The 14,174-nt window shown below is 36.7% G+C and overlaps 1 protein-coding gene across 15 annotated transcripts in view; it reads right to left on the bottom strand.

Moving 5' to 3' along the window:
• Positions 1-14,174, bottom strand: part of PTPRM (protein tyrosine phosphatase receptor type M) — a 505,106-nt gene that overhangs the window by 220,458 nt on the left and 270,474 nt on the right. For all 15 annotated transcript variants that reach the window (XM_030011784.1, XM_030011791.1, XM_030011783.2 and 12 more), the window contains 3 exons: positions 11,665-11,774; positions 6,872-7,073; positions 1,671-1,773 (listed from right to left, as the gene is read on the bottom strand). In XM_030011784.1, the coding sequence (XP_029867644.1) occupies positions 1,671-1,773; positions 6,872-7,073; positions 11,665-11,774 (415 nt within the window). The remainder of the gene's footprint in view (positions 1-1,670; positions 1,774-6,871; positions 7,074-11,664; positions 11,775-14,174) is intronic.

The following is a 14,174-nucleotide window of genomic DNA, read 5'->3' as shown; positions in this document are numbered from 1 at the left end:
ATGCAATGACAGTGTGCTTGTGAGTAATGCACAATAAAATGATAAAAGTATGAAGAAATTCTTACTTCAATTTTCACTCTCTGCTTCACTCAGTATTTACATTGTGAATTTGCAGTCAGCATTCATTTTAAGACCTGTTGCAAAGGACCTTGGTATATTTGTTGCTGTGTGTTCATCTGTCAGTTCTATAGCTTCATGTTACTTTAAATCTCTCCTCCTATTTTCCTAACCACTCATCCCCTTATTTCGCATGCCTTAATCTCCTTTCTATTGTCAGTGAAGTTTCTGATGTGTCACTACTGCTACAGGAGTCAATCATGTTTAGTTCATGATGCAGATAAAAGGAATGAAACTGTTTTTTTACTAATGGTCTAATATGTTTGTCTTTAAACAACAATGACTCCAAGTGGTATTATTTTAATCCAGATGCTTGAATTCAGAAGGACTACGCTATAGCTTTGTGAGAGAAAGTAAGAGAAACATCAAATCATTCTGTTTCTAATCTGATCTGCTAAATCAAACAGTTTCATTAAATCTGCTTTATTTAATTTGTTTTTTTCTGAGCTGGTTCAGACTTCCCCAAAGTGTTACGTTTTCTTTTTAAAAAGTTGTCTAAATGACCAACAGGATGGCATTTCCTAAATGCAGACCTAGATACATATAATATATAATGCAACAATGAATATGTTGCATAGTAAAAAAGCTAATTATATGAAACATTGAATATTCTGAAGAAACCCAAAGAACATTTATTTTCATTCATGCCTATACGAGCATACCAGATCTGTATTTCCCAGACAAACAGAATTACCAAAAACCTTAGCATCACAACGAAAATTATTGATAGTCATTCACTATAGGTGGAAACTCTTCCTACAGAAACAAAAGAATTAACCATTTTTGATAATACATGATTAGCCAAAAGGAAAAACATTCTAAACCTCTGAAAAATCTGTATTTCTCTCACCTGTATTTTCAATTATTCAGAGCATTGAGCTCATTACTGGTTCTCATTCAAAATAATCTAATCATTCCTCTGTTTTCTTCACTGATAAGCAGGCATCTTTTATTCTAATCAATGAAGGACTTACACAGTACTGTGTATCTGGCGGTGAAAGAAACCTCTGCAAATTGGAAATTCATTAATGGGTGCTGTATAACACTAAAGAATCTGAGCTATTCGTTTTCCAGGTTGATTTTTTTTTTCTATTTCTGCTGTCACAGTCAATTCAATGTAAATACTTTATGAATGTTACAGTACATATTGTTTAAATTGGCTAACTTACTTACTAAGGGTTGATTATCTTAAATCTGTGAAGTAAACAAGAAGAGTGAATATTAAAGACAGTAGCTCAGCATAAAAAATTATATACCCTTGAACTTATAACACTGCAGTAAGCAATTACCTTAAAGAAGCCACCCACACAACAGAACTATGGCTTTGTTCCTTATCTTCAAAGAACAAGCCACTTGCATCTGGATCAAATCCTTTAAACAATACACGAACACTCAACATCAAAGCACTTTCATTTTCTTCAGTTATTTAATTTAATTAGAGCTAATACAGACATGAATTTAGACACTGATTGCTGTGTAGAAAATCCCCAGAAAACATGTTCAAGAAATTAATCAATTTGGTTTTAATTTTATAAAGATTTTTCCCCCAGTACCTGACAGGAGCGCCTCTGCTCTGTGCAGGTTTCAGCAATACTGTCACAGTGCTGTCAGTTTGATTCAAAGGTGTTTCAAGTTCATATGGTGGCATAGAGGGTGCTAGAATAAGAAAAGAGGAAAAAATAATAATTATTCCTGTATTTCTTCTTTCAAGAGCTGTATCTTTATTTGAATATGTAATTTTAAAGACTTCTTCAAATATAAAAAACATATTATAGGTCTAAGATGCTTTCTGTTACAACATAAGTGTGAGACAACTCTTAAAATAACTTCAGCAGTGTCCTGGTTTCAGCTGGGATAGAGTTAATTTTCTTCCTAGTAGCTGGTATAGTGTTATATTTTGGATTTAGTATGAGAATAATGTTGGTAACAGACTGATGGTTTTAGTTGTTGCTAAGTAGTGTTTAGACTAAGTCAAGGATTTTTCAGCTTCTGATGCCCAGCCAGCAAGAAGGCTGGAGGGGTACAAGAAGTTGGGAGGTGACACAGCCAGGACAGCTGACCCAAACTGGCCAAAGGGGGTATTCCATACCATGGCATGTCATGGGGGGAGTTCGCCAGTGAGGGCACGGATCACTGCTCGGGGACTAACTGGACATTGGTCAGCAAGTGGTGAGCAATTGCATCGTGCAACATTTGTTTTGTATATTCCAATTTTATTTTATTATTATTGGTTGTTTTTTATCATCATCATCATCATCATCATCATCATCACCACCTTCCTTTCTGTCCTGTGGGTCTTTATCTCAACCCACGAGTTTTCCTTTTTTTTTTTCTGATTCTCTCCCCCATCCCACTGGGTGGGGGAGAGTGAGCGAGCAGCTGCATTGTGCTTAGATGCCAGCTGAGGTTAAACCACGACAAGCACCAAAAAAAAAAAAAAATCAAAGAAATCCCAGCTCACTGCCAATTTCAAGACAGGAAACAGATGCTAGTAAGAGTAAGGTTGCAGAAAGTATTGAGAACCCATGACTTGGAAATGAAAAGTTATCTCAAGAAGAGTATCTGCAAATGTACATGCTGAAGTGCCTATAGTTTTTGAAACTGAGTCCAGCTTTCTCGGTATGTAAGTGGTATTAGAATGCACTCTCAGAATTTGTCATTACTGGAATTTTAACTAGTGCTGTAACTGTCCCGGGTCTATTGTCCACCACAGACATAATTTACAATAATGAAGCAGGATTATCACCATGAGAGCTTATCTTAGTTTGAGGCCACACCCAACAGCACTTTTGCAAACTTTGTCTTCCTTAAGGAATTACAGTTGTGATTAAAACAAACAATGCCTCAGTTATTGTCTTTTATGTTGCTCCTTTTTTCAGTGCTATCACCTAGTCACATTTTTATCATTATATTGGATGGAAGGCTGCTTGCTTAATTGGTTGTTTAGTAGTCTGTTGTATTCTTATTGCCCAGTTGTTAATGATGATACAAAATTAACAGATTTAAAGGCTATAGAATCAAAAAGTGGTCATTGCAATGATCTTTTCTGACCACAGGATTAATGCAGGGCAGTGAACTTCCCTAAACTAACTCCTGCTTGAAAAAGAAAATACATTTGGTGGGGGAAAAGATCTTTTCTTTAGCAGGTTCTTCCAATGGGTAATTATACTTCATTTTGAATGTGGAGACCTATTTGGCATCTCAATTTGTTTAGCTTCATCTTCCAGCCAGTGGATACTTTGTGTACCATACTGATGGAAGTTACTCAGAGTATAGCATGCTCCACATACAGATAATATCAACCTCTACGCTCCTCTAGCAAATTAAATAGCTCCAACAACGCAAGTCTTTCCTTCAAGTGTATTTTCCAATCCCTTTCACCTTCCCAGTAGAAGGTGCATTTACTTGAAAGGTATATGAACTTCTCTCTCCTTTATCCATATTGCCCTATATATCCAAGTAAGGATTGCATTAACACTTTTGCCCACAACTCTTCAGTCTTCTGTGAAAACAACATCATCATCACCGCTTTTCATTGATATTCACCAGTTTTGAAATGTTTCATAAATAAAAAAAAAAAATCTTCAAAAACCTCCTTGTAAGCTGAGAGGGTTTTATTCTGTTTACAGTCCTGGATATAAGGCACAAACATTAGACTAATCATTTTAAGCAATTTGGGTACCCACTTTGAGAAGCCTAAAGGCATAGTATTACACAGTACTTTAAAGATTCAGACACAAGTTTCACATATTTCAGTTTTGCAGTTTTGAATATCCAGAACTTGTTCACATAATGCCCCATTCTCAAGTTGACCATCCTGAAAATAAGGGAAGCACAGAGTAACTGCATCTCCAAAAAGCTGTATGAACTCTGAACGTTTTTGGAACACTGTGAGTGTCATTTCTCACCCTCGGTCTCCTGTCCACATTTTAACAAGTCTTGTACTCTTCCTAACTTATGACTCCTAGGTCCCTACTTGCAGTCTTTACTAATCTTAGTCTCCTTCCACCAAAATTGTTTTCCTGTCCAGGATATGAGGTGTGGTTCTCCCAGTCCTGCCTTTTAGTCCTGGTTCCTTTTTCTCCTCTCCACAGACACTTGGATGTTATCTTTTCTTCCACTCTTCTCCTGTCTAGGTTAGGACTCTTCCTCCTCCATACTGCCCACATGTAAAGAAGGAGCTTATCAATAAACAGAGAAAACAGGAGATACTCTCCCTTCACAGTTTTTGCAAATGCACACCCTGGTCTTCAGCAGCAGAAAGCTCAGATGCACTAAAAGGTAAGGCCCTTAGAGACTCGCTATCTGTGTTGGGCCACACTGAGTTGACAAACACACGGGCAAGGCTCTAAAAGCTTGGAGAACTTGAATCTGTTTAGTGAGTATGCCATCTATGGTGACATTCCCTGCTCAATTCTGTCAAGTTTCCACCATTTGTGTGCAAACTGCAACATTTACAAATTGCCCAAATCTGGAGAGATTTTCAGAGTGATGGCTCAGAGTAATGTCTCTCTTCTTGCTAAATATTTAAACCCCTGTTTGAAAGCAATTCAGTAACGTATCGGTCACCGGAATTTTTCATGAAGTCAGCCATGTTCCTGAAATGGATGAAATTCTTCTTAGTATGAAAGGCAGCATACAAAATTTCAGCCTGCATAGCTGACTTTTCACAAAGTTATATGCAACGGAAAACAGTCTTCTAATAGAGTGCCCATCTATTTTGATAGCATGCACTGCTACAAGGTCGCCTTTTGGTAATACGTATTTACATACAGATCGCTTCATCCATCAGTGCCAATCACATAACTGTAGAATGAAACATGGCAACTATTTACAACACAGAACAGTACTACTCAAACACTTAAGACAGGAAATTAAGAGTATTTTATTCAGATGAAAATGCAGTCTAGAGTTAGACAAAGTAAAATGCAATGACTCAATTCAGAAACTGGTCAGAAAGCACTGTTGCCACCTCATCTGTTCTAAATAAATAGTGAAACCTTTCATCTATAAATGTTCAGCAGTTTTGTTTCACATCTCTCCAAAATGGAGAGCACTGGCCTCATCAAGAGCCTCAGAGCCTTACAGTGAGACAATGAGATCACAGGCAAATAGCACTGCAAAGAGGGTACCATATTCAACAGCTAAAATTTCAGTTGTGATATTTCAGTGGTATTAAGAAATGCATGCATTCTGCTTCTATTTTAAATTCATCAAGAGACTGGCTTTAACTATGCATGAACAAATCATAAACATTCCCTGTTAGTAGTAGTAACATGAAGTAATGAGAGAATGGGGTGCAGACAAGACAGCTTGCAGAACCTCACCACATGGTGGCTTGGAGGTTAGCTTCAATCTCAAGCATGCCTGCAATATCTGTTCACAGTACTGAGTTCTAGTTGGGGACATATCAAATTTAGAAAAGAACAACAATTTTAGATCCAGCACTATTCCCAAGTATCCAGACACTCATTCACTCTCAGTAGTCTTCTTTCCTCACTCTAATAAGGGCTGATTCTGCCATCCTAACTCATATCAAGTTTTGCTGTGTCAGAAATTGATTTCTGACAGAGAAGGTTTCTGCTCAGTATAGGAAAGGGGATGGAAAATGAACCCCATCTTTACTGATCAGTGTTAATTAAGTTTAACTGTCTATAAAGAATAATTTTCTAACTTGAAAATTAACAAGTTTTTTTTTTCTCTACAAACATCTCTATTGGCAATAACTTCCACCTTGCATTAACCACCCTTTCCTATAATAAGAAAAAAGAAATTGCTCTATTTCTGATTAATACTTATTACTTCTTTTCATTCCAGTGAGGACAGAAAATGAGTGATGGAAAAAATTACACAGAATGAGAGTAAAAAAGAAAGAAGATTTTGTACCCAAATGCTTTCCTTTATCCTTTCTGAAAAGCACAGTTGACCACAAATAGATAAGGCAATTTTCTATAAATGTTATCAAGGGGCCATGGTTCAACTGTCAGTTTAATTCCCAGGAACAACGTAGAGAAGTGAAGAGTAAAGGGATTTCAACTGCAACTTTGCAAAACATTTTGCCATCAATTACATAAGCATTTTAGAGGATGTAATAATATTGCATCCCATCAGCTAGAGAAATAAAGTGTTCCTCTGCCTCTGGGAGGGCTTTAAAATATTGTTCATGGATCTGCAGAAGTGACAGAGTCATGCTGCTGTTATCTGAAAAAAACCACTAGTCCTGATGTTCTTGTCTAATACAGTTTCATATCCACTTCAGTCCACATGCCTGCTAGGAACATATGCAGGCTGGCAGTTAGCTACGCTTCCTAAGCGAGCACTAGACATACAGTATTTCTGCTTTACTCTCAATTGTTCATGGCTCATTAAAGATATTTTCCAGCACCGTTACAGTACTAATTTAGAATCATGTCAAGGCTGACTAAGCTCTGAATGAAACCTTCCTCCTCATGTCCAAAAAACCCTACACTAAATGTTGCAACAGCAGCTGGCACTGACTGCAGGCACATAATTCATAGGGTTTCTTGGGTGATAAGTTACAGTTGTGAACCGGAATTTCAAAGTACTAGCTGATATTTAAGCACTTTGAAGTTTTTCAGATACATTAATATATGTCACTTTGTTATCTTCATGGATGAACATGTATTTTACTGTTTCAATTTGTTGCTTGCTAAATCCTGAAGAACAAGTAAACAACGAAAGAATTACCCATGTCATTATCATAAGCAAACAATAATATTATTTAATCAAGTACCTGATATTTTAGTGGTGAACTGATTTGTGATTGGAGGTCCAAAGCCTTTAGCTGTGCTGGCTCTGATGGTAAAAGAGTAGGTAGTGCCAGGATACAGTCCAAAAAAGAGATAGTGCGTTTCATTCCCTAGCTTTGAGACTCGTCCACTTTGATTGGATAAATCTATTTCTGGGTCAAAGGAACTGACTGCTTTGTAGGTGATCTGTAAAAGAATAAGAAAGTTATAAACTGCCTTCAGCAGAGGGACAGAGATTGCATCTTTATCCAGTAAACCCTTCTGATGTATGCACTGTCAGACATTTTATGATAAGCTATCTTACTCTCTTATACTCTTCAAATCCCGAATCCCATGAAGGGACACAGAAACTCAGCCATAACTGGTATGAGTTATTACTTTTATAGATACAGAGACTTAGAGGCAGCTAGATTACAACTCTAAAGGATGGGTTCAGGCTTACATTAATTCCTTCAAGATGCTGGCTTTAAGAGTGTCATTTTTTCAATTCATGTTACTGTTGGTTTTGATCAGCAACAATAAGAAAACCAAAACAACCAGGTAAAACAGATAAGTGAATAGCAGAAGGTGTAGCCCCCAGTTCCAGCTGACTTCACTATAATTACTTTGCTCTGAATAAGATTATCCGTAAAAGATGATAAGGGCAGCTTAAGGCAAATTTTTGAGAAAGTGGGTAAAGCTTGTATTTTAGTCTGAAGCTTAGCTATTGTAATTGCTAATTTGGAATTTTTCAGGTTATTATATTGTACCTAGGTCAGATTCTCAGTTGGAGGAAAGGAGAGATAAAATGTTAGGTAATATATGCAGAGTGTATATTGTATCCTCAGTTCCTTCTTTGATTCAAAAAGTATTTTTAGTTTTCATTAGAAGTGTTAATATAAGTTCACAGTAAAACTTGATCCAGATTTCTTCTATTAATTACTGATTTCCATGCACTGTAATGAGAATTTAAAAATAAGAAATCCACTAAAAAATTAAAAAGAAAAAAGATTCATCCCTCCTTTTTACTTTTACAGTTTCATTTGTATGTGAATAATTCCAACATGCTTATTATATAAAGTCATAATTGACATTCTTTTTGCTATATTTATTCCACATCATTATAATTAATGACACACAAAACAATACATAGAAACATCTAAGTGTTGGCATTACACACCTTAAATGCTTGCAATTTCCTAAAACATCTGACTTAATGAAAATTGATTTTTATATGGCCTATCTGATATAACATCAATAGAGTGCTGAAAATTAGTAATAAAAACTTTGATACCATTTAGATAAACCCCAACATTATTTTGGTAGATATAGGCAGATCCTCTACAACTCCTCATCCATAAATTAAAGTGAAAGTGCCTTAAAAACCACTCAACTAACCCTTCTAATTATAACAGAAGAAGATTACACTACCAAATATCTGAACTTTTATCAGTAAAGAAATTAAGGTTACATATTGGACAAAAGAATCTCCCTTTCCGATGGTAAGTGCTGTTACGTCTGCTTGTGGGAGAGTGGGTCATAACTTTTTTTGGAGATTTTAAGAGACAGGTTAGACAACTATATCACAACTATGTTTTATATACAGCTGATCCTGTTTTGCTGCAGATACACGAACTATTGCAGTTCCCTTTCACTCTCTTTTCTATATTTTTATGATTCTTAACTGTATTTTCCAAAATCTCACTTAAGTTTTATTCAAAATAATACCAGGCCATTGGAGAATCTGCAGTTTATGTTAGATTCTTATACATTTTTTGCAGTGTTTAGTTATTAGATAGCTAAGTGGCTGATGTTCCCTAATGAAGTAAGTTCTTCCATGGATCATGCAGAGCACATGGAAAAAAAAAGTGTTTTGCCTGGTTAAAATGAACTTGCACTGTTTCTGTATTTCACTCCTACTTGCAAGACTGTTCCTACTTTTTTTTTTTAATTTGTTATGTCTACCATTGCTAATGCCAGTTCAGCTTTGCACTGATGAAAAAAAAAGGGCATGAGGGTCATTTTCTCACTGGATGTTGACTATTTTTATCAAATTTAGATGAAACCTTGCCCAAAAGGACTAATCCCTTCATTCCTACAACTGTGGAGCTGTATTGGTGATAGAGGAGCAAAACAGTATAATTTGTCATTATGTCATTTTTTCATCTAAAGGCTTCTTTCTTTAAATATTGGTAAAATAATTGGATTTGCACTTAATTTCACAAGAGCAATGAATACTTTAATACTTGATACTTCAACGCACAGTTTTTCCCACCACATATATTAAAAGACTGTCACCTTCAGGCACTAAAAACAAATGCCTGGCCCCAGAAAACAGACTAAGTTATAAGATTTTTAACAACATACGAAGTTAGGTACTCAGAGTAAGAAATGCTAGACACAGAGGTGAGATTGAGCTTTCTCTCTGGGAGCAGCAATGCAGGCTGAGGACTGCACATTAAGTTCATCTATCTGCTGAGATCAACACCTTGGGATGGATGTCCTGCTGACAGAAGGTGTCTGCTGCTGTAGTCTTAAGGCTGCCCCTATAAAAAACAGCTATGAGCCAAAGAGCTTGCCCTGGAAAGAGCAGCCTTGCTCCTAGGTCTGACTCAGGCTTACCTACTGGCTGTTTTGCCTCACCCAATTTACATGTCTTCAACTCTAGACTAACATACCTCGCACCCTTGTACTTGCTTTCCTCCTGGCACTACAGTTCTTTCACCCCTGGTTGTGTACAGCCCAGTGGCAGGTGACAGGTGAATGGAAGGAGCTTTCACCCCTTGCTGCGGCTCTGCGCCTGAGTCACTCCCCTGCAGGCAGATTATCATGAATTGAGGAAACCCTCAGTCTGAAATGTCCCCTACCCAGGCCTCCCCCTTACTAGATTAGTGCTTATCTGCTAGGCCATTCTCTGAAAGGTGAATGCCATGAGCACCATAGCTTTCATGAACATACCAAACATGGCATATGTTTGTATCAGAGCAGCTTTAGTGGCTATGCTTTTTAGATCAGAATTGTTGATGCACACACCACCAAGGCTTAGATACCTCTTTGTCTAAGCTTTGGCTTGCAACAAGGCGTAGGCAGGAGCTAGACACCTCACTTCTCAAGCTTGGGTGATTTGGAGCTGTGCTGGATGCATTACCTTGACAGCACAACAATCAGCCAGAGAGGTGCCTGCTGAGAGATGGATAGTCTAAATCAACCTATAAAACACAGGTACTTAAATTTCACCTAACTTGTCTGGATCTTATCCTGTGAGCTACTTCAGTTAGCTAAAATATACCTCAAGTATACTTCTATATTTCACTTGAAGTACACATTGAAAATAGGTAAAATGTCCCTGTGATTCACTGTGTATATCTGTTGGCCTCCAGGTAGTTTACCAGTCATATTTATAAAAACGTTGTGATACATTTTAGGCTTATAACCAAACACCAGGGCAGAAAAGTATTGACAAACAAGCTTCCAGCAATTAGGTGTCTGTTCATATTCAGCCACCTGCCTGGACTGAGTTGGCATCTTTAAAAAAAGTGACTGCTTGGTTGCATCAGTCTGTTGATATCTTTCACTTAAAAATTAATTAAATCAAGTTTCTGATTCAACTGATTGCCTTGCTCCCTCCGTCTCTCCTTTGAGGTGTGTTAGATAAACAGCATAAGGAGATATCAGTATTTTCTTTTCTTTTCAATATTCTCTTCACTGTTGGAATGCTACGTTCTTTTAATGTTCAGAGACCTGCACAGTCCTGACTACCTTAGAAAGTCTGCCCAAGCCATTCTTTTTTAATCTCTGAATACACTGAATACTCTGAATGCACAACTCCCATTACAGCTGATGGAGTTATGTATGTATATATACATTTAAGAATGAACTGCATGTATACAGTGCATATACTCCTCAGCAATGTAATTAGACATGCATGCATGTTCATAAGTAGAAAGATGATTCACCAGTGTGTGTTTCTAAACATTAACATATTAACTAAAATATTCTGATTCCTGAAGACAGGCAACCGTTGAACTAGCTGGAAAGTAGTTAGCTTTATAAAAAATCGATTCATACTTTTTCATAACATTTTATCCTCTTACAATAAAATAGTTTTCAAAACAGTATCAATAGGTTACCATTCAATTTAACTTTTCTTTTACACTGTATCTCATTTAGGTTTTTTTTTTTAAACAAAACATTTCAATACCAACTTTGTACTAAGGTCAGGTAAGAAGCTCAACAGTGATTACTGTCTGACAGCTTAATCTGTGCAGTCTTCTGTCAATTTTTCTAAAAGGTATTCAGGCAGAGGTTCCACATGAGGAAAAGCAGCGATTTTTAGACATCTAACAACATACATTTTTGTTGAATTTGCATTTAAAACATGCTACCTTTTTTTTAATTATGCCTGCTTGTTTCTATCACAATAGGCTTCCTGTAATGAGACTTATCTAAATGTGATGTTGACTGTCACCACTGTGTTATGTTTCCTATTTTTTAAAAAATTCACTAAGATGTCTTTCAATCTTTTAAATATTTGATCCACATTACTAGATAGGATCTATACCACATGGTTCTAAAACTAGCAGTTTTCTTAAAGCTGATAACCCAAGGACATTTTGGGTCCTGCATAATTCACTTCTACATTATGTATTTGATTTTATTACTTTGTAAGTCCTACTATCTTCAAAAAGAAGATTCATTTTATATAAACTGGGGAAAAAAATTAGTTTTCTTACTAATTATGCACTTTTGAAAATCAAAACTATACATAAAAATTAAAACATGGCAAAATGCTAGGTACCTCATACAAAGTAATCACACCATATGTTTGCGCTGGCTCTCTCCATTGAAGAAAAATCTTCTCTTCAAAGGTACTCCCTTGAATGGATTCAAGTGGCACAGCACTCGGGACTAACAGATACAAAAAGGAAAAAATGCTGTTTTGAGAAAAATTTCAGGAAACACTCTGCTTAATATTTGCGCTGTTGAGGCATAAAAACCGTCCTGCTATTATTTCCCCACGACTGAAGAAGCAAAGGCCAGAGTAGCTCAGAAGGAGAATTATTTATTTATCAAGATAGTGCCATTAAGGAAACATATGTGTCATCTTCAGCGTAAGAATTAGTGAGCATCGCACTTTTCCTGTAAAACATTACTGATGAAAGAAAAGGACAAATCAGCTTTTTATAAGGAATTAGGTGGTATCTACTTGTGATACCTACTTATCAATAGTGTTACTGTCCCATAGTGAAAAACATATTAACCATTCATATATAAAAAGCATTGAAGTAACAAGGTATAGTTTCAACAGACTGAATTAGAATTATTAGTTTGGGAAGACAAGCCACATGTTACAGAGAACAGTGATGCTCACTGACATTAGGACTGAAGACCTACAACAGGGTGAACATAAGGAAATTATGAAGCAGCCAAACCGAAAATCTGACATTATTCATTTTCCTTAAAGTCTCTTAATTTATGAGAATGACCTCTGAAGAGTCAGGGATGTCGGAAGGTTCTGATAAAAGGTATGTCAACTGCTCTCAGGTATCTGCTTCTGTTTCCTGTTTGTTCTGCAACAATTACCTTATGCCCGAGCCAACCTCAGCACAGTTTTCAGAGACGGAGATGTATAAACAGCACATGGACATGCATCTGCAATTTTATTTTTGCAACAATACTTGCAATGGAATGTGAAAAGAAAATCCTGAAAAATGCACACAGGACTCTTGTGAGGCAACAGGCATTGATGCGTTAGCACTTTCCTACAAACTGTATGTGAAAATCCATTAAGAAGATACACTTAACATTTTCCACATGCTAGAGAAAGAAGGTGGAAACTACTTGCTGCAGTGGTTGAGATAACTTCTCAGACCGCTTACTGAGATTTACCCAAATGATTACAAAATAGGAAGATGTGCAAGCAAGACACCTGGTGACTCCTTCCCATTGCTAGGTCTGGTAGAGCACTATCCTCCCTTCTACTGCTCCATGCTGTTTGTCTGGGAGTTTACATAGTTTGAGACTTCATAATCACCTCTCAATAGCTCTTCACAGAGTCCCTTGGTCTACCATGGGGAAGCTCCAAGGACACAGGTGATGGTTTCTGAACTGGCTTACCAGTCCCATACGGACCAGTAAGATTATGCCTTTAGGGCAACCTTAAGTCTGGGCACTAAACCTTGCTTCCGAGTAGGACAGAACTTTCAAAACTAAATTGAAATCATGGGGTTAATGATTTATGTGTAAAGGGAGAGGAACTAAATATAGCGTAAATAAGTTGGAAGTATAACACAACACTGTGGTAACCCTCTAAAATTATCTGAAGGCCATAAACCAAGCAGTTATGCCATGAAGTAGGTCAAACACTGGCAGAGGTTACCTAGAGAGGCTGTGTGATATCCATCTTTGGCGATACTCAAAACTCAACTGTACAAGACCTTGAGCAATCTGCTCTCACTCGATCTGCTCTGAGCAAAAGGTTGGAGTAAATGAGCTCTGGACGTCCCTTGCAACCTACATTGTGTGATTCGATTGTGTCATTCGAAAAATTATGATGATTATTTGGGTTAGTATACTCTGTTGTGTTACATCCAGATTTATGTACCTTACTGAAAGTGTATGGTATACTAAAAAGTTATAATTTTTGTCCAAGGTATTCCCTCACCCACTGATGCTGTTTTTAATAGGTCAGAGAGGGCCAGGAGTAAGAAAATATGCAAAATTTTAGAGAAAATACATAAATGGCCCAGATAACAATAAGGTCTTCAGCTTTGACATCCTACAATTGAACCAAACCAAAATTAGAGGATGACAGCAAAATTAATTCTCATTTTTTTGTTAGCTATGCTTTATCAAATCTGTTTCATTAGCAACTATACATTCCTAAATTGTTTAATTTATTCCCTCATATATTTTGATTAGTAATTAGTACTACACAAAACCAATACAGCATATATTAAACTATTTAATAGGTTTAAATGACAGACTTCAAAAATTTATTATAAGAGGAACTCATCATTGCTGAATTTTTCTCTAGAAATCTTTCCAACATGTTTGCAGTAAATCTATCATTGATCTGGAAGAAAATACAAAGCCATTCCTGTTCAGATTGCAGACGATAAAAACGGGAGGAGGATGGATCTGTTATATAAAGAAATGCCAGTCATTTGATAAGGTTTCTTTGAACTGTATGCATTTTTAAATGGCTAAAAGCAAGGTCAAAAAACCTCAGGTACACTTGTAGAGGGCACTAAGGGGCTATACCTCCGTACAGAGTGTTCTGGAAAGGTGAAACTGATTCCTGGTGCA

This window comes from Aquila chrysaetos, chromosome 4 (assembly GCF_900496995.4).
Source record: "Aquila chrysaetos chrysaetos chromosome 4, bAquChr1.4, whole genome shotgun sequence".
NCBI classification, from domain to species: domain Eukaryota; kingdom Metazoa; phylum Chordata; class Aves; order Accipitriformes; family Accipitridae; genus Aquila; species Aquila chrysaetos.
The sequence above is the reverse complement of the archived record's forward strand: the minus strand, read 5'-3'. Positions and strand labels throughout refer to the sequence as shown.